A 17,980-nucleotide genomic window follows, 5' to 3' on the forward strand; every position below is an offset into this window, starting at 1 on the left:
TTGAGTACTGTCCAACAAGTTGTTTATCAATGACTGAAGAATATGAACTTTCTACCTATATCGTCATGAATTGAATTACAATCAAATTGCTTTAAGTCGGTTACCAATCTCCATAATGGGAGATTACACAATTCAAACAATTAGGAATTCGTCTGAAAGTAAAATAAACAAAGAAAAATCTTCGAATTCAAGAACGATTACTGATTACTAAACTTTGATTTTGTCTTTCTGTTATAAAAATCTAACAATTCTTTATTAAACTTTAAAATTAAACTATAAAGAAAAACGAAAAACTACTGCTTATTGGAAATTCTTTCTTATTTTAAATCAGACTAGATTTTCGTGATATAATATAATTTCTAACTATACAGTTATACACAAAAAAATACCCTAATCCTTTTTTCCTTCCTTGAATCCTTTAGTTTTAGTCAGTTCATGAAAAAAATTATACTATTAATTTCTTTTTATCCATAATGGATTTACCTGGACCAATACATGAGATTCTTATGCTATTTTGGGGATTTGTTCTTCTACTAGGGGGTCTAGGAGTAGTATTACTTACCAACCCCATTTATTCTGCCTTTTCGCTGGGATTAGTTCTTGTTTGTATATCCTTATTCTATTTTTTATTAAATTCCTACTTTGTAGCTGTCGCACAGCTTCTTATTTATGTGGGAGCCATAAATGTCTTGATCATATTCGCTGTAATGTTCGTAAATGGCTCAGAATGGTCTAAAGATAAGAATTATTGGACTATTGGAGATGGGTTCACTTCACTAGTTTGTATAGAGATCTAAAGCAATATGAAATTAGAACACGACCGACAGAGCAACAAGTTTAACCGTGCATAAGCATCGGCTGACAACATGATCGCAGGTTGAGTCATGGATTCAAGAAAGAGCAGATACCGCTCTTATGATGGATCGGATGGTAACAAGAGGGTACACAGACGTCGCGCCACGCCTGATGGAGGACGTCTAGAGCTATTTCACATGACCAAGGCGCTTGAGGGTCCATAACACACCTTCAGCACCTTGTTCCTGGGCAGCTCTCTTCTGGGGTTTGGGCTCACTGATGCACTCCACAACAGTGTCTGTGAACGTCTCCACAAGAACACTCACCTTGCATGTGAACCTGCAGTGTTAATAGAACATCAGATATGCCCATTTCTATTTCAAACTCTACCTACCATCTTAAGCAAATTATCAACCAGATGCATTTTCCACCGCCCAGAATAGAAAACATAAGACATCAGAGTTGTTATTTATTAGCGTTGACGTGGTAGCTAGCCCGAGCTAATGAAACTATAGAAATTTTCTCAAAAGAACATGGACTTCTGGGCTACTTCTGAGTAGCCTTCAGTGTTTATCACCATTCCATTATTGCCATTGCAGTGTTTATCAGCATTGGATTTACCAACTGCACGATCTTGTATAATTATTCAATTTTCAAACAGTAGTGCATGGCACATCAGGAATGCAGCTCGATTATCAGCTATGCATGCCATACGAGCTGGTAGTACAGCACAAAGTGTTCAAAGAACACTCAAGTGAGTATAGAATGGCCAGTAACTGTCACACCTTGCGGAGGAAGCCACTAGTGGCTTTGCCTATGATAATATGGACAATATTACATTTGAGGTAATATAATGCACAATGCGCCTATATCTGTTGAAAGCACATAAAAAACAAATTACAGACTCGTGGGTTAATAGGAAAGCTTACAGTTTTGTATGGCCATGTCCATGTTCTTGAAACTCATATGTTGGACTCTTCCAGCCAATTGCACTGCAGAGTTGAGCCAGTCTCGACCTTGCTTCTGGTTCTTCATTTGCACCGCCTATGAATTCAAACAAAATCAGCAATTATAAAACAACAGTTTAACTTCAAAAATAAGATTTATGCATATATTGCTAGAGTGATGCATCCCTTGTTCCGTGTCCAAGATTTTATTTGAAACACTGTATTCTTAGTTAAAATACTCTTGAACCAAAATACTGAACATTCAGATCATTAACTTCTTAACTGTATGGAATATTTGAACTGTAATGATCCTTTCTACCCGAGTCATGTCTTCGGAATTTGGACATGACATTTGCCCAAGGTATACATCATCACGAGAAAGTACACCATGCAACAGGTAATTTGTGAAGAAACTGTTAATACTGTAGATAAGATAAAGCACCATCGTTTTCTGACCAAAAGATAAAACACCGCCCAGAAGGATATAAAGAAGATGCTTACATGCTATCTATATTACGAGTCAATGGTTTAAACTGGCAATTTTCTACAGAAGGATTTCGCAGTAAACTAAGAATCATTCTAACGAGTTATTGTGAATTTTGTAATCCTGGACAGACTGCAGAAGCCAGAGAAATTAGTATCCATGTAAGTTAGCTTCAGTGCTATGTCCACATTACCTTGTTTTCATGCCAGATCAATGTCACTTTCTTCTGATATATCACTTCTCTTAACAATTGAAGCTAATGTTATAGTAGTACTATAAATATCACTCTCTATGTCCGTGAAAAAATCACGCTTTTTCCACGCAAGAACAGTGTCAGGTCTCTGTTTCTCCGTGGCCTACCAAGATTGCCTCTTAATCGTCTCCATCCCATCGGCCTTTTCCTTAAATCTCATGTGGTAGTTATTCCAAATCTTGTGTGGTAGTTTGTGTGTTCCTAATCTGGCTAATGACTGATGTCAATTACTTCCATGAACGCGTGATTAATTAGGGGTAGTTTTGGGGAAATAAGAAGGCCAGTTCTCTTCTATCATTCATTAATCTACACGCCCAGAAAATTACGCCCACTTTTTACGATCAGAGGGAGTACATATACAGATGAGGAGGTTATAAGATCATCCAGTCTCTCATTATATAGGCAGCAATAAGTTATTCAAATTTTCCATTCAAGTACATTGATATCTAAATTTTGGCTAACACAACCATACTTAAGAGATATAACTCTTTGTCCATCTTATATGAAACCATAACATTTTATTTAAAGGCTGTATTGATTATTCTGAAATCAATCAGATTTAACAGTGGCTAAAAGAATCATGAGAAGAATTAAAAAAGATAAGAATTTCAAATACCAAGAACATGCCCCTCACTGCAACCATTTGCTTCACCATTGCTCAGCACAACACAAGCAGACTCTTTTGGTGAAGGATCACCATGCCCTTTATTCTCACTCTCAATGGCGAGTTCAATTTCCTGCTGCGGTTGGGCAACACACCCTGTAGCTTTGGGCTTTTTGTGCGTGCATAACACCTCCTACAAGTAAAACTATTAGGATCATTCAAACAAAAATTGATTTTTTTGTGAATTACATAAAAAATTCTTCTAGCTGATGAAAGAAGAGAGAAACCCAAGATACAACCGATGTGCTCAAAGGGAAGATGGAAAAGAAATGAATGCAAGAGATGTTGTCATCTTTTACCTTTTCTTCCAACTCCTTCTCCGTTCTTGTATTGATCGGCATGATACTAGGCTCCTGGTACACAGGCGGCACCATAAACACTGAGCGGAAAGGACTCACCTAACAAAAGTTACAAAAGTACTGGTAATTTGGTATATACTTCTATGAAAATGATTTCTTGAACATTGTACCGTAAACTGAGTAGAAGAAGAGCATTTATCAACTGATAATTTTACCCAAAAAATCTGCTCTATTATGGACATTAATTACGATAAACTAGATCAAATCTGAAAGATTGCGATCCAATCAGGGATATCGCGTTGTGAAGCTTCGATCGAGAGCTACATGAGCGAGAGGAATCAGGGCTCCACCTGAGGGAGCGGCAGGGAATACCGGAATAGAGGACGGAGACCGGGATCGATTGGAATTGAGCACGAGCTGCGCGTGCGGTGGGAGGAGAGAAACTAAACCTAGGGCTATGCAACTCGAATTCCCATGGGGCCATAGTCCACTATATATACACATACATGTGAGGGAAATATGCAGAAAGCCCCTTATACAACAGGGAAAATACAAAGACTATACATGGCCACAAATATAACTTTGGAGAATTAGGTAATGCACATTAACTAACAACTGGTCCAGATATATGGCTCCAGAAAGCATATACCACAAGTGAGCATGACGCTGTATAAAAGACAGGATCCATTGTGTGGCACCTAAGCCAACCCTACGGAAATTTTGGCGAAGATGGCATGTTATGTTGGGAAAGTTCTATGAGGATCTTTCACAAAATCAAACAGCGAAAATAGAAGACAAAGTTTTAAGGTGTTAAGAGTAAGGTGTTAAGACAGTGATAATTGCAGAAATACAGTTAGGCGTTCATGATCTGTATGGAACAAACCATTACAAGCTTTTTGTTGAACAAAGATGTAAAAGGTAGTCTGGGAAATGGGCACCAACCTCGCCATTCTTATGTGCTTGTAAATACATACCATAAAAGTTATCACACTACGAGTCGCCGATGTTACTTGGTTCAAGCAGCCTCTAGAACAAATCCTAACTATGACAATCTGTCACGCAATTATTAGTCTGCAATCTTGAACACCCCTCCTAGTCTAAAGACCGTCAATCTTCCAGATCATTATTTCAAGTCAATCAAGGGCACTACACTACACTTTTCCCCTAAGAAAAAGAAGATGGCTTATTCCAATCTGACTCGCTAACACTAACGCTGCACTGGAGCAGATACTGAACTATCAACCGTGGCATGTACAAGATCAGAAACTGTTGTGCAAACACAACGCAGAAAGTGGATGATTGTTCTGGAGTCTCAAGTGAGCGCTTACCCGCAACGAAATGTAGGACCGCGCGATGCTCCCGGAGGCCGCAAGCGTGCGGGAGGGGGGCGTCGGGTTGGGAACCGCGTTTGGGGCCGGGGCCGGTCTCGGGGACGCCGGCCGCAGGGCACCGGATCGAAGCTCGCGCGAGTTGGAGAGGGAGAATATTTAGTTCTCTTTGGGGCTGCAGCCTAGATCTCGCTGGGGAGAGGAGATGGGGCGGCCGGCCGGTGGCATTCATCCAAATCCGCCAGGGAGCCCTTGGCCGTGCGCCTCTAGGAGCACAGGAGGGGGAGGTTCGCGGCGGCGGCGGAGGAGAGGAGGCGCCGGAGCTTGGGGCAGCCGCGGGAGCATGGGCGGGCCGCCATGGGAGGGTTTAAGGGGACGAGCGGCGAGTAAGAAGACAAGGGCAAAAGGAAAAAAGATCGAATAATGGAAAGGCTAACTTTTTTTTTGAGGGAATGGCAAAAGGCTGACGAAAAGGCAAAGCGCTCTGTCCTCCACAGGCCCGCAGCCGAAAGATTCCGAGTTCTGGGCCAGTGGAACTGGGTAAACCTGGCCCAACAATAACAGCCCATGAGACTAGTGTTAAGTGTTAATGCCGAGCGACCCGTCACAGGAAGCAAAAGCACTGGGGTGGTGGCTGATCGGCGACGGGAGGGAATGGCGACGGAGTTGGACTCCGGTGGCGGCTCGAAGAGGCGGCGGACGGGCGAGGGAGGGGAGCGAGCGCATCCAGGCGCGGGGGCGGCGGAGGAGGACCGTATTTCGTCGCTGCCGGAGGCGCTGCGGCTGCACATCCTCGGCCTCCTCCCGTTCAAATCCGCCGTTCGCACGGGCGCGCTCTCCACCGGGTGGCGCGCGCTCTGGGCGCACCGCTGGCCGGCGCCCTCATCGCTCGACCTCCGACTCAAGACCCACGCGCCCCCGGCGCCGATCCTCGAGTCCCTGGAGCGGCGCGGCCGGCGGCGCCTCGACCGGCTCTCCCTGACGTTCCAGATCGGCAAGGGGGACCTCGAGCCCGACGGCGTCCACCGGATCCTGGACTACGCCGCCGACCTCCACGTGGACTTCGCCCACCGGGCCCTGGGCTTCATTTTCAAGCTCCGCCTCCCGCGGGGCGACGCCCACCTCACGCGCCTCACCGTCGGCGGCATCCGCGTCGGCCTCTCCAAGCCCTTCTGCGCCCGCTCCCACACCTTCTCCGTCCTCGAGGTCATCTACCTCGACGGCGTCACGCTCTCCGACCACACCGTCGAGAACCTGGTCGCCGCGTGCCCCCTCCTCCGCACCCTCGACCTGCGCTACTGCGACGGCCTCGATTTCGTCAACCTCGAGGCCACCGGGCCGCACCTGAGGAGCCTCACCGTCGCGGAGTGCGGAGGGGTGAGAGACATTTGTACCATGGAGGCGCCCAGCCTTCGCTCCTTCCGCTACAGCGGCTCCTACATCCGCGCCCTGACAATCCCTGCCACCTGCGCGCTCGCCGACCTTTACCTATGCTTCGGCGGACCTGCCGGTCGCCTCCGGCCTCTCGGCACCCCACTCTGTTTCGATTTTGCTTGGCCTGCAGGGGTGCCAAGAAATTGGCTTCAGGCACTCACCAACCTCTCAAGCCTCACCGTGCTTACCCTCTGCAGCAGTGCCCTGCGGGTTCGTTGCTTACTGCATTCCATTCCATTCCATCGATTTAATTGCATTACTCAGCTACTCATTGGTCATAGACTTCTTTGCAGAGAGTGTCTGCCAAGGCTCGTGAGAGATCACTAACCAAAAGTGGTGCCGCGTCGTGCAAATTGAGGAATTTGAGAGAGCTGCAGCTGCTGATGTTTGCAATGTACAACAGCAGCCTGGATGACATTTACGTTTTCATGGTGGCCTGCTGCCCCCCTCTTTTAGAGAGGCTGTTTGTGCAGGTGAAGATACTAGAGTGCAAGATGACCTTGGTTGCTAAACAGATTGCACTATGGCCATTAGGGATGCATTTATTTAATACACATTGTATTGTATACTTTCTCTTGCTGTGCTTTACTTCTTCCTAATGCTTACTATGCTCTGTTGCAGCTTCCAACAAATAGTCACTATTATAGACTGGGCTCAGAACCATCAGAATCAGAGGAAGAGCTACTAGAGGAAAATGGGCCAGTGGAGGAGCTGCGGGGAGAAGAGGCACCTGAGGAAAATGGGCCAGAGGAAGAGCTACCAGAAGAGGAAGATGAGCTTCAGGAGGAGCTACTAGAGGGAGAGCTGGCAGAAGAGGAAGATGAGCTTCAAGACAAGCTGCCAGAGGGAGAGCTATCAGAAGAGGAAGATGAGCTTCAAGACGAGCTGCCAGAGGGAGAGCTATCAGAAGAGGAAGATGAGCTTCGAGACGAGCTGCCAGAGGGAGAGGCGTCGGAGGAAAATCAGTCAGAGGAAGACTGGTCAGATGAAGAGCTATCTGATGGAGGGCAATCAGAGGAAGAGCCAGTAGAGGGTTGCCTTGAGAACCTTAAGTTGCTCAAGATGACGAATTTCAAGGGGGGTGACAATGAGATGAGGCTACTAAGATTTGTGTTGAGGAACTCTACTAGTCTCAACCAACTGCTGCTATTTACATCGAAGAGTGATCGACCAGAGTGGCTCCAGAAGGATCATCTGGATACATCCGATATTCTTGAAACAAAAATATTGCCTCTCCAAAAAGCCCTACCAAATTGCCAGATAATTCTCGGTGAGTCTGATGGTGATGCAATTCAGGCATTTCATCGGGAGGCCTTTGTCGACCGTCTAGTTAGTTTTTCGCTAGCATAGTCTTACAAAATAATTTGAAATATCAAAGGCTAGCAACTGCTGGGCAAGATATGCATGGTTCGGTGTTTCTGTATTCCGTGAAGGATTATGGATAACTGGTGTAGTCTTATACTCTGCAGTCTGCACTCTGCACCTTAGCTATCTGAAATATCACTTTTTACTTCCATTTCTATTAATGTTATTGCCTTGCTGGTGTTTTCTACAAACATACTGACTTGAGTACAACAGCTGAACAAGAAAGTCTTGCAAATACTCTAGAATACTGAGACTTGTATGCGCTATATTTGTACTCTTCAATCTTCATGTAGCAGTAGTATACTGATATTATCGGTTTTTGCAGCGTTACTTTTTTCCTTGTCAATTGCCATTGTCCCTTTCTTTTTACTAATATTAACGGGTCGCTCCCTTTAGGCTTGAAGATTAAATGATTATTGTGTTGAAGTCATAAGAAAACCTGATTATGAACAGAAATCAACTTGAATTGGGCCCGGAAACTGTCAGTCAAAAATATTCTTTCTGAAATTTGACTTGTCAGCCACTTTGAATCTGGACAATGGTCCAGTTTTTGTCAATACTTTCCCCATCAATTCAGCTCAGCCTGGCCGGTGGCCACTAGTGCTATTTTCGATCGTGTGGTACAAGATAGGATGGTGGTAGCACTCAGTCGCAATGCAATCTGACTGACTGAAGATAGGATAGTGGTAGCACTCACAGTCTGACTGAAGGATGACACAACTGAAAACCTATGGCTATTAGCTCAGTCGCAATGCAATCTTGACTGGAGGATGATACGATTGTGACTGACAAAGAAGAGTCGTGTGGAGTGTATCATGCATGATCCGCCCAGAAAATGACTCGAGGCTATGTATAACCCCATCCCCTCTCTCCCCTCCCCCTCTGAACTTCAAGTGAACAGTAGTAACCAAACTCATACCCAAGCACAGAAATAACAGAATGGCTGCGTCCGACGAGACGCCGATGGTGCAAGACCTGGCGTCGGCCGGCGTCGAGGAGCCGCCGAGCTGGTGTTTCCTACTACAAATAAACTGACCTGAGTACAATAACTGAACAAGATAGTCTTGAAAACACTGTAGAATGCCGAGACTTGTACTCCATGTGTTATCTTTGTGCTCTTCAAACTTCATGTAGCAGTATTATACAAATACTTTAATCTGTTGGAATGGCAGCGTTGTTGCAGCGTTACATTTTTCCTTGTCAATTGTCAAAATCCTCTTACTTACTTGATATTAACGGGTCACTCCCTTCAGGCTTGAAGATTACTAAATGATTATTGTGCTGAAATCATGAGAAAACCTGATTATGAACAGAAATCAACTGGAATTGGGCCAGGAAACTGTCGGTCACTTCGCAAAAAAAAAACTTTCTCAAATTTGACTTGTCAGCCACTATGAATCTGGACAATGGTCCAGTTTTTGTCAATACTTTCCCCATCAATTCAGCTCAGCCTGGCCAGTGGCCACTGGTGCTATTGGTCCACATCGCGTGTGCTGCCCGCTGGATCACGATCCAACGGCTGAGCTCACATCGGAGCACTGGATAGATAGCTCAGTCGCGATCTTGACTGGAGTATGATACGATTGCGACGGACAAAGAAGAGTCGCATCGAGTGCGTCATGCATGATGTCGCCCAGAGAATGATTGGAGGAGGATTAAGACAAATTTGGAAAAGGAAAATCGAGGCACACACTCGAGGCTATACATACCGGCCCCTCCATCTTCAACTTCAAGATGGCTGCGTCTCACCCAAGCACAGAAATGGCTGCGTCGCCGATGGTGCGGCCGACGGTGCAGGAGCTGGCGGCGGCCGGCGCCGAGGAGCCGCCGCGGCAGTACGTGCTGCCGGAGCAAGACCGTCACGGCGACCTGCTGGCCGCCGACGAGTTTCCGGAGCCCATCCCCCTCGTCGACCTTAGCCGGCTCACGGACGCCGACGAGGCCGAGAGGCTCCGGGCGGCTCTGCAGACCTGGGGCTTCTTCCTGGTGAGCGAGCGTCTGCGTGCACCATAATGCATGGATCAACTAGTTTCTGAAGTTACTGAACTCTTGCTGTTTAACACTTGTCCAGGCCACCAACCATGGGATCGAGGACTCTCTCATGGACGCCATGACGAGCGTATCGAGGGAGTTCTTCCGGCAGCCGGCGGAGGAGAGGCAGAAATGCAGCAACCTGGTGGACGGCAACGGCAAGGACTACCAGGTGGAAGGGTATGGCAGTGACAAGGTGGTGTCCGACGATCAGGTCCTCAACTGGAGCGACCGGTTGCATCTGAGAGTGGAGCCGGAGGATGAGAGGAATTTCGCCAAGTGGCCCAGTCACCCCGAATCTTTCAGGTTACCTGCTCCCCTACCTTGAGTGATGTTTTTCACATTTCTAATACTGTATTAGCTTAGTTGCAATGCAAAGGAAGGCACAGTGAAATTTTAGGAAATTTCAGTGTAAAGAATAGTGTCATAAACTCCACTCTGGGTAAACGTACTCTGTGATTTAGTCAATGGGCATTGCATGTCTCTCTTGCTACTGGACCCGTGTTATCATGCCATTTCCTATAATGAAGTTAGGCTAAGTTCTTTTTAAAAAAGACGCAACTTCCCTATGTGAATATAGACTGTTGTAAACTTCTCTTAGTGATGTACGTAGTTCTTTTGTTGCTCGCGGTGTAGTTTTGTGCAATTTGTTGATTAATAATTGCTTTCTTTAAAAGATATCCAAAGTCAGGGGGTATTTACCCTCTTAAAAAGGATATTCAAAGGCAACTCATAAAAAGTTAGAAACTGAATTAAAGGACCAGAAGCTTTTATTTGACTAAACTGTTCCAGAGTCTTTCTACAGGGACGTGCTACAAGAGTATGCATCAAGAATCAAGAAAATAAGAGACCTCGTCTTACGGTCGATAGCCAAGCTCCTGGAGATTGACGAGGACTACTTCGTCAACCAGATATCAAACAAGGCCCCCGGGTTTGCTAGATTCAACTACTACCCTCCATGTCCGAGGCCTGACCTAGTTTTGGGCCTCAGGGCTCACTCCGACGGTGGTCTCCTTACCATCCTTTTCAACGATGACACCGTCGGTGGCTTGCAAGTTCAGAGAGATGGGAGATGGTACAATGTTCCAGCAAAGCCTCACACATTGCTGATTAACCTAGCAGACTGCCTAGAAGTAAGCATCTACTACATACACACTTACTCTCTTGATTAATATGTAATGGTAATGGTCGGTGTTATATCCTATCTCCTGAACCCTGATGCTTCATTGACTTGTATGTAAAACTTTGACGCAGATAATGAACAATGGAATCTTTACGAGCCCGGTTCACAGAGTGGTGACGAACGTCGAGAAGGATAGGCTTTCCTTGGCTGTGTTTTACGCCGTGGATGCAGAAACGATGTTGGAGCCAGCGCCCGGTTTGCTGGATGACAAGCGACCGCCAAGATATAAGAAAATGGTGGCCAAGGATTTTGTGGCTGGGCTCTTTGAACATTTCCGTCAAGGGAAGAGATTCATTGACACCCTGAAAATATAGGTTCGCTGTTTATTATGGAGCCGTAGAAGTGATTGCTATAAAGAATAAAGAGATGGTTTTATCTATTGTGCCAGTGGGGGTCTACCTTCGCCTTTCTTATAAGTGACTCAGTTTCAGTTATTGATGACATATAGGACGCTAGCATAAACACTCACAACTTCAGGTAATTAGTCTCTAAAAACGAAAATAACGACCTATAATTGTTTCCTTTTATGAGGATGAATTAACGAACGAACAAAATACATGGGGCAATAATCAAAGCATTGAGTGACAAAAGCATTATAAAACGATACATGTATGGAGTTCATCTAGTCAACGACCTTTTGCAGCTCCTTATCATCTCACCATGGTATCGATGGCCTCTATTTCCGTTTCTCACTATCTCACAAACATTTGGGGATGAGGAAATTTGAGTCAACTGTCAAACAAGGCGTATATGTGCAGGACTCATGTATTCTCGTGGAGATCAACGTAGATACGTATAGAGGTTGTTAGGCCGGCTTGTTATCTCTTATCTCTTGTAACTAGCTTAGCCTTATCTCTTCTATTCTTCCTCTCCAAGTTGTACTCCCGATTCTCTCCAACCGCATGTATGCGCTATCAGGGATCCTGCGCCCCTGCCTATAACATGCAACACGTCGCCTCACATCGAGGTAAGACGTTTCCGCTCTCGCACATGGTATACAGAGCCTCCTCTTTCAATCTCATCTAGCTCATCTCCATTAGTGCCTTAGCCATGTCTTCCTCCGGCTCCTCCCACCCAAACCTCAACCAGCAGGTCATGGAGAAGCTTACCCGCACGAACTATGTGCTGTGGCGCGCCCAGATCGTGCCGCAGCTGCGGAGCGCCGGTGTGTTCGGCTATGCCGACGGCACCACACCGGAGCCGGCCCGACTCCTCGTCACCAAGGACAAAGACGGGAAAGAGTCATCGACGCCCAACCCTCTCCACCCAATCTGGGTACAGGAGGACCAGCAGGTTCTTGGTTACCTGCTCAACAATCTGTCCAAGGAGGTCCTCGTGCAGGTGACCGCGATCACCACGTCGCCCGCGCTCTGGGCTGCTCTGTCGGGCATGTTCTCGTCTCAGTCGCTCAGCCGGGTGAACAATATTCGCACGGCCCTCATCAACGCGCAGAAGGGGACTCAATCCGTCTCCACCTGCTTTGCCCACATGCGCAGCCTCGCGGACGAACTCGCCGCGGACGGCAAGCCTCTGCCAGATGACGAGCTTGTCTCCTACATTCTCCATGGGCCGGACATGGACTACCAGCCCCTGGTGTCTGCCCTCGACGCCCGCACCATGCCGGTCTCCATCGACGAGCTCTTCTCCATGATGAGCAACTTTGATCAGCGCGTGGCGCTCTTCCAGTCCTCGGGCGGCTTCAAGTCGTTTGCCAACGCCACCTACCGTGGCCGTGGCGGCGGCTCCTCTCATCACCGCGGACCACCTCGCAACAAGGGCAAGGCCTTTGGCGGGGGCAACGGCAATAGCACCACTCGCGACGGCGGCGGACGGCCCTCTTCTGGCAACAACAGGGGCCGCCGCGGCGGCTCCACCAGATCACGCCCGGATGCACCTCGCTGCCAAATCTGTGGTAAGCTAGGGCATACGGCCAAAGACTGCTGGTACCGCTACGACGACGGCGGCGACTCCTCCCAAGATGAAGACAAAGTTGTTGCTGCTGCGGATGGCTCCTATGGGATCGACACCAACTGGTACGTCGACAGTGGTGCCACCAACCACATCACCAATGAACTTGAGAAGGTGACCATGAAGGAGAAATACCGCGGCAAGGACCAAATCCACACAGCTAGTGGTGAAGGTATGAGGATAAACCACATTGGTCACTCAATTTTTAGTACCCCCCTAAGAAAAATTTATCTTAAGAAAATCTTGCATGTTCCTAGTGCCAATAAAAGTCTCCTTTCTGTTCATCGAATTGCCCTTGATAATCATGTTTTTCTTGAATTTCATCCATATTTCTTTTTTATCAAGGATCAGGCCACGAGGAGAATTCTCTATCGCGGTAGATGTGTTCGAGGGCTTTACCCGTTGATTCCGGAGCGCACAAGACTCAATAAACAAACTTTTGGTGTTGTCAAACTCTCGTCAACACGATGGCACGATCGTTTAGGACATGCTTCTTTTGCTTTAGTTGAAAAACTCCTTAGGAGAAATAAGCTCCCGTATGTTGGTGAACGCAATGTTGAAACTATTTGTGATTCTTGTCAGCGAGCTAAAAGTCATCAATTGCCCTATCCAATTTCTACTAGTGTTTCTACTCAACCATTACAATTAATTTTTTATGATGTTTGGGGCTCTGCTCCTAGCTCCGTTGGTAGACACACATATTACGTTAACTTTATTGATGACTACAGCAAATTTTCTTGGATCTATCTTCTTAAGAAAAGATCCGACGTTTTTCAAGTGTTCAAAAATTTCCAAGCACTTGTTGAGCGTAAATTTGACTCCAAAATCATTGTTGTTCAATCCGACTGGGGAGGAGAATACGAAAAGTTGAACTCCTTCTTCCAAACCCTTGGTATCTCACACCATGTGTCATGCCCCCACGCTCACCAACAAAATGGCTCGGTCGAACGCAAACACCGTCACATTGTTGAGGTTGGCCTTACGCTTCTAGCCCATGCGTCTATGCCATTAAAGTTTTGGGATGAGGCGTTTCTTGCTGCTGTTCACATCATTAACATGCTCCCAAGTCGAGTCATCAATAATGAAACTCCATTAGAACGACTTCTTCATGTCAAGCCGGACTATTCCACACTTGTGTGTTTGGGTGTGCGTGCTGGCCTAACCTACGCCCTTACAACAAACGTAAGCTCATGTTTAGATCCATGCAATGTGCTTTTCTTGGGTACAGTGCCCAACACAAGGGTGTAAAATGCCTTGACATCTCCATTGGTCGCGTTTACATCTCACGGGATGTCGTCTTTGATGAGACCAAATTCCCTTTTTTAGATCTTCATCCTAATGCCGGTGCGCTCCTCCAAAACGAAATTCTTTTGCTCCCTCCTAGTCTTTCCGGTTATGATCAAGGGGGCGTTAATAATTGTGATGATCATATATTGGCTAACCCTCTTAACACTGCGCATGAGTCATCCGATGATGTTACAGGAGCACCAAACAGTGGAAACAGAGATGAAAATGGCGAAGAAATCACCTCAAACGAGCTTCATCGCATGTGTCGCGGCGTGGGGAGCATATCTCCCTCGGGATCGCAGCTGCAGACGCCCAGGCGATCCTCTCCGGGATCCGTTCCAGCTGCCAACCACACGCCCGCGCTAGATGGGCCAGACGCGCCAGGCACTGTCGGACGCACGGGCGCTAGCGACCTGCGGCGTGACGCGCGGCCTTCCCCGGCAGGGCGAGACGTGCCTCCCAGCCCGCGCCAATCTCCAGCTGTCACGCGGCAGCGCAATGATGGCCCAGACCGCACGCGCTTTGCGGACCAACCGGTCTGCTACAAGCGGCGCCGTCACGCGTCGGGCGGACGCGGGACCAGCCCCTGATTCTGACAAGCCCGCGCCATCACGGGCTCGTGATGAGCCGAGTGGCTGCCCCGGATCTTCTATGGCTCCTTCCTCACCATCGTCTCCAGTCGCCGCCACAGAAGATCATGTTCGTCTCGAACTGGCAGCGGTAGGCGGATCCTCCTCGGGTTCTGCCGCTGACTTGGCTCCTGCGGGATCCTCTGCGGCTGCGGATCCTGCTGCATCACCACCACGCCGCACAAGGCTACAACAAGGGGTACTTCAACCGAAAAATTATAAGAATCTAATCAAATATGGCCTAGTCTGTTCCACAGGTGAACCAGGTGAGCCCAACACAATTGAAGAAGCTCTCACTGATGAAAAGTGGAAAAAGGCAATGCTTGAAGAATATAAGGCTCTTGAAAGAAACAAAACATGGCATTTGGTTCCTCCACGGCAAGGTAAAAACCTCATTGACTGCAAGTGGGTATTCAGAATTAAGAGAAAGTCTGATGGAACCATTGATCGTTATAAGGCTAGACTCGTTGCGAAGGGCTTCAAACAACGGTATGGCATAGACTATGAAGACACCTTCAGTCCAGTTGTAAAAGCTGCTACCATTCATCTTGTGTTGTCCATTGCTGTTTTCAGGGGATGGAGCCTTCGCCAGCTAGATGTACAGAACGCGTTCCTCCATGGTGTTCTGGAAGAGGAAGTGTACATGAAGCAACCTCCTGGGTTTGAAAACAAACATACACCTTCTCATGTGTGCAAGTTGGATAAAGCATTATATGGACTGAAACAAGCTCCAAGGGCATGGTATTCCCGTCTCAGTAAAAAGATGCAAACACTTGGCTTTGTCCCCTCCAAATCTCACACCTCCTTGTTCATTTATAACAAGTTCAACACCTCCATGTTTGTCCTTATATATGTGGATGATATTATTGTCACAAGCTCATCTGATGAAGCAATATCAGGACTCTTGAAGGATTTAGGTGCAGAATTTGCTCTCAAGGATCTAGGAGAATTACATTATTTCCTAGGAATTGAGGTGAAGCAGCACAAGGATGGGTTACTTCTCTCTCAGGAAAAATATGCCACAGACTTGGTAAGGAAGGCAGGCTTGCAAGGTTGTAAACCCACACCCACTCCTCTCTCTAGTACAGAAAAATTATCTCTTACAGAGGGAACACTCCTAAGTCCAGAAGACAGTACAAAATACAGAAGTCTTGTAGGTGCACTTCAGTACTTAACTTTGACCAGGCCAGACATCTCTTTTGCTATTAACAAAGTATGTCAATTTTTGCATGCACCCACTACAGTTTACATGACTGCTGCCAAGCGCATTGCCAGATATGTCACATATACTCTGAATATTGGACTAAATTTCAGTAAGTCACCTTCTACTCTTGTCAGTGTTTTTTCTGACTCAGATTGGGCAGGATGCTTGGATGACAGACGCTCAACTGGTGGCTTTGCAGTATTTTTTGGACCCAATCTCATATCATGGTGTGCCAGAAAACAAGCTACAGTCTCCAGGTCTAGTACTGAAGCAGAATACAAGGCTTTGGCCAATGCAACGGCAGAAATCATATGGGTACAGTCTATCTTAAAGGAGTTGGGTGTGAAAAGCTCTCAGGCTCCATGCTTATGGTGTGATAACCTTGGTGCCACCTATCTGTCTGCAAATCCAGTGTTTCATGTCAGAGCAAAACACATCGAGATAGATTTTCATTTTGTCAGAGAAAGAGTGGTTGGTAAACTCTTGGACATTCGCTTTATCCATTCACGGGATCAAGTGGCAGATGGGTTTACAAAAGCCCTGCCCGTAAGGAGTTTCGAAGACTTCAAGCATAATCTCAACTTAATGAAGTTGTGATTAAGGAAGGGTGTCAAACAAGGCGTATATGTGCAGGACTCATGTATTCTCGTGGAGATCAACGTAGATACGTATAGAGGTTGTTAGGCCGGCTTGTTATCTCTTATCTCTTGTAACTAGCTTAGCCTTATCTCTTCTATTCTTCCTCTCCAAGTTGTACTCCCGATTCTCTCCAACCGCATGTATGCGCTATCAGGGATCCTGCGCCCCTGCCTATAACATGCAACACGTCGCCTCACATCGAGGTAAGACATTTCCGCTCTCGCACATCAACATCTCATATGCGCAAATTGTCTGTAAAATATGACCAATGACTTCATCATCTTTCTTCCTCTCATCTAAGTAGATGGGGGAGCGGATAGTTTTTTGAGGGCTAGCTCGAGCCGTCCCCGATGATACAACTTTCTCCACCATGACTGTGGCGGGAAACTTCTCAGCAACATCGGGGGGGTTTTTTCCGCCATAGTGACGGGCTTCTCAACAACAACGTTGATTTCCTTCTCCTTCTCTTGGATCGCATGGATTGTGGGAGGCATTTGTGTAGGGTCGCTTCCGTATGAAAATCATTGTCAGCAGTCTCCGACTGCCTGGTGTAGCATGATGCAGGAGGAGGGCTACAGAATGTCGAAGAGGAAGCATCAAGATATTGTGCGCATGTTGTAAACCATACATATTGAGATGTTCATACCAGAACACTTACAGTTTGGACTAAGGAATGACTTTGGCGCGAGGTACATTGCCTTTCCTTGGTGGGGCCTTCGTGGTAGAAACCTTTGCCCGAGCTCTTGGTTTGGGTGGGACGGAGTCAGCACGAGCTTTCTTCGCGCTGGACCCGGCGAGATCGGGGTTTGCTGGGTCACCCCTCGCCTTGCGCCTCTGCTTTGCAGGCACGTTTGATGGGGGCAAGGGCGGCAAAGCCTAGGGCTGTTGATACAACTCTTTCTCTGGCTCAAACGCACGAGGATCTTCTTGAAGAAGCGAAGAACATGCCCTAACACCGTTACAAGCCTAATTACACATGACTGCACCGAGATAAATGTGTGTGATATCATTCACAACAATGCACACGGTGGATAAGCTCGGTCGTCGATCTACTGTCTTCTCCTAGTTTTCGCTCACAGCACAACTGGGCCTTGGACTGGTCTGGTTCCTGTCGGTAACCTCGGCAGTGAGCCTCCCAGGTGCACAGTTTTCGTAGATTGCCACACGCCGGCTCCACAACGGCGTGATTCACGCGTCGGTGCCTCTGTTTGCATGCTCCACAACGGTTCATTTCTTGTTCAATAGTCTAGGTCGTCTCATGTTATGTGTGGCGACTTCTGTTTTTCATGCTCGGCTTTGAATTGGTGAGTGCCATCCTCTCGAATATCATTTTTCTTTTGATCTATCTGTATCGGATTTTCTCATCATTTTGTATCAGTTTTGACGCTTTGGCTTTATATATAAAGCCAGGCTCACACCAAGCGCACTATAAAGTATACGTACTAAGTTACTACGGTACAAGTTACAGTA

The 17,980-nt window shown here is 46.9% G+C and overlaps 3 protein-coding genes across 11 annotated transcripts; 2 read left to right on the plus strand and 1 right to left on the minus strand.

Moving 5' to 3' along the window:
* Positions 1 to 767: 767 nt before the first annotated feature.
* LOC125509459 (uncharacterized) lies at positions 768 to 6,300 on the minus strand. 9 transcript variants are annotated; one of them, XM_087526317.1, is made up of 5 exons: positions 6,165 to 6,300; positions 3,443 to 3,541; positions 3,096 to 3,273; positions 1,725 to 1,839; positions 768 to 1,134 (listed from the first exon to the last, which is right to left on the minus strand). In XM_087526317.1, the coding sequence occupies exons 1-5, from the start codon at positions 6,165 to 6,167 to the stop codon at positions 984 to 986; spliced, it is 546 nt and encodes a 181-aa protein (XP_087382443.1). In that variant the 5' UTR covers positions 6,168 to 6,300; the 3' UTR covers positions 768 to 983. The 9 variants fall into 9 exon arrangements, with proteins under 9 accessions (XP_087382443.1, XP_087382442.1, XP_048530398.2 ...); XM_087526316.1 differs by having other exon boundaries at positions 3,096 to 3,276; XM_048674441.2 differs by having other exon boundaries at positions 3,096 to 3,276; positions 6,259 to 6,283.
* On the plus strand, positions 5,338 to 7,752 carry LOC125509458 (uncharacterized). The gene is made up of 3 exons (XM_048674438.2): positions 5,338 to 6,414; positions 6,498 to 6,677; positions 6,826 to 7,752. Exons 1-3 carry the CDS (start codon positions 5,338 to 5,340, stop codon positions 7,552 to 7,554), a joined length of 1,986 nt encoding a protein of 661 aa, XP_048530395.2. The 3' UTR covers positions 7,555 to 7,752.
* A 1,537-nt stretch (positions 7,753 to 9,289) lies between these two features.
* Positions 9,290 to 11,162, plus strand: LOC125509457 (protein SRG1). The gene is made up of 4 exons (XM_048674437.2): positions 9,290 to 9,555; positions 9,641 to 9,906; positions 10,406 to 10,733; positions 10,855 to 11,162. The coding sequence occupies exons 1-4, from the start codon at positions 9,304 to 9,306 to the stop codon at positions 11,095 to 11,097; spliced, it is 1,089 nt and encodes a 362-aa protein (XP_048530394.2). The 5' UTR covers positions 9,290 to 9,303; the 3' UTR covers positions 11,098 to 11,162.
* The last annotated feature ends 6,818 nt before the right edge of the window (positions 11,163 to 17,980 follow it).

Source organism: Triticum urartu, chromosome 5A (assembly GCF_056163025.1).
Source record: "Triticum urartu cultivar PI428250 chromosome 5A, HENAU_Tu73, whole genome shotgun sequence".
NCBI lineage: Eukaryota > Viridiplantae > Streptophyta > Magnoliopsida > Poales > Poaceae > Triticum > Triticum urartu.

Excerpts from the sequence above, each read along its gene's own strand:
- LOC125509459 (XM_087526314.1), bottom strand. The coding sequence starts at position 5,002 with ATGAATGCCACCGGCCGGCCGCCCCATCTCCTCTCCCCAGCGAGATCT. Across the intron at positions 1,840-3,095 it reads CAGTGAGGGGCATGTTCTTG|GCGGTGCAAATGAAGAACCA; the intron begins GTATTTGAAATT and ends TTGAATTCATAG. Across the intron at positions 1,135-1,724 it reads GGACATGGCCATACAAAACT|GTTCACATGCAAGGTGAGTG; the intron begins GTAAGCTTTCCT and ends TTAACACTGCAG.
- LOC125509458 (XM_048674438.2), top strand. The coding sequence starts at position 5,338 with ATGAGACTAGTGTTAAGTGTTAATGCCGAGCGACCCGTCACAGGAAGC. Across the intron at positions 6,415-6,497 it reads TCTGCAGCAGTGCCCTGCGG|AGAGTGTCTGCCAAGGCTCG; the intron begins GTTCGTTGCTTA and ends ACTTCTTTGCAG. Across the intron at positions 6,678-6,825 it reads TAGAGAGGCTGTTTGTGCAG|CTTCCAACAAATAGTCACTA; the intron begins GTGAAGATACTA and ends GCTCTGTTGCAG.
- LOC125509457 (XM_048674437.2), top strand. The coding sequence starts at position 9,304 with ATGGCTGCGTCTCACCCAAGCACAGAAATGGCTGCGTCGCCGATGGTG. Across the intron at positions 9,907-10,405 it reads AGTCACCCCGAATCTTTCAG|GGACGTGCTACAAGAGTATG; the intron begins GTTACCTGCTCC and ends GTCTTTCTACAG. Across the intron at positions 10,734-10,854 it reads ACCTAGCAGACTGCCTAGAA|ATAATGAACAATGGAATCTT; the intron begins GTAAGCATCTAC and ends ACTTTGACGCAG.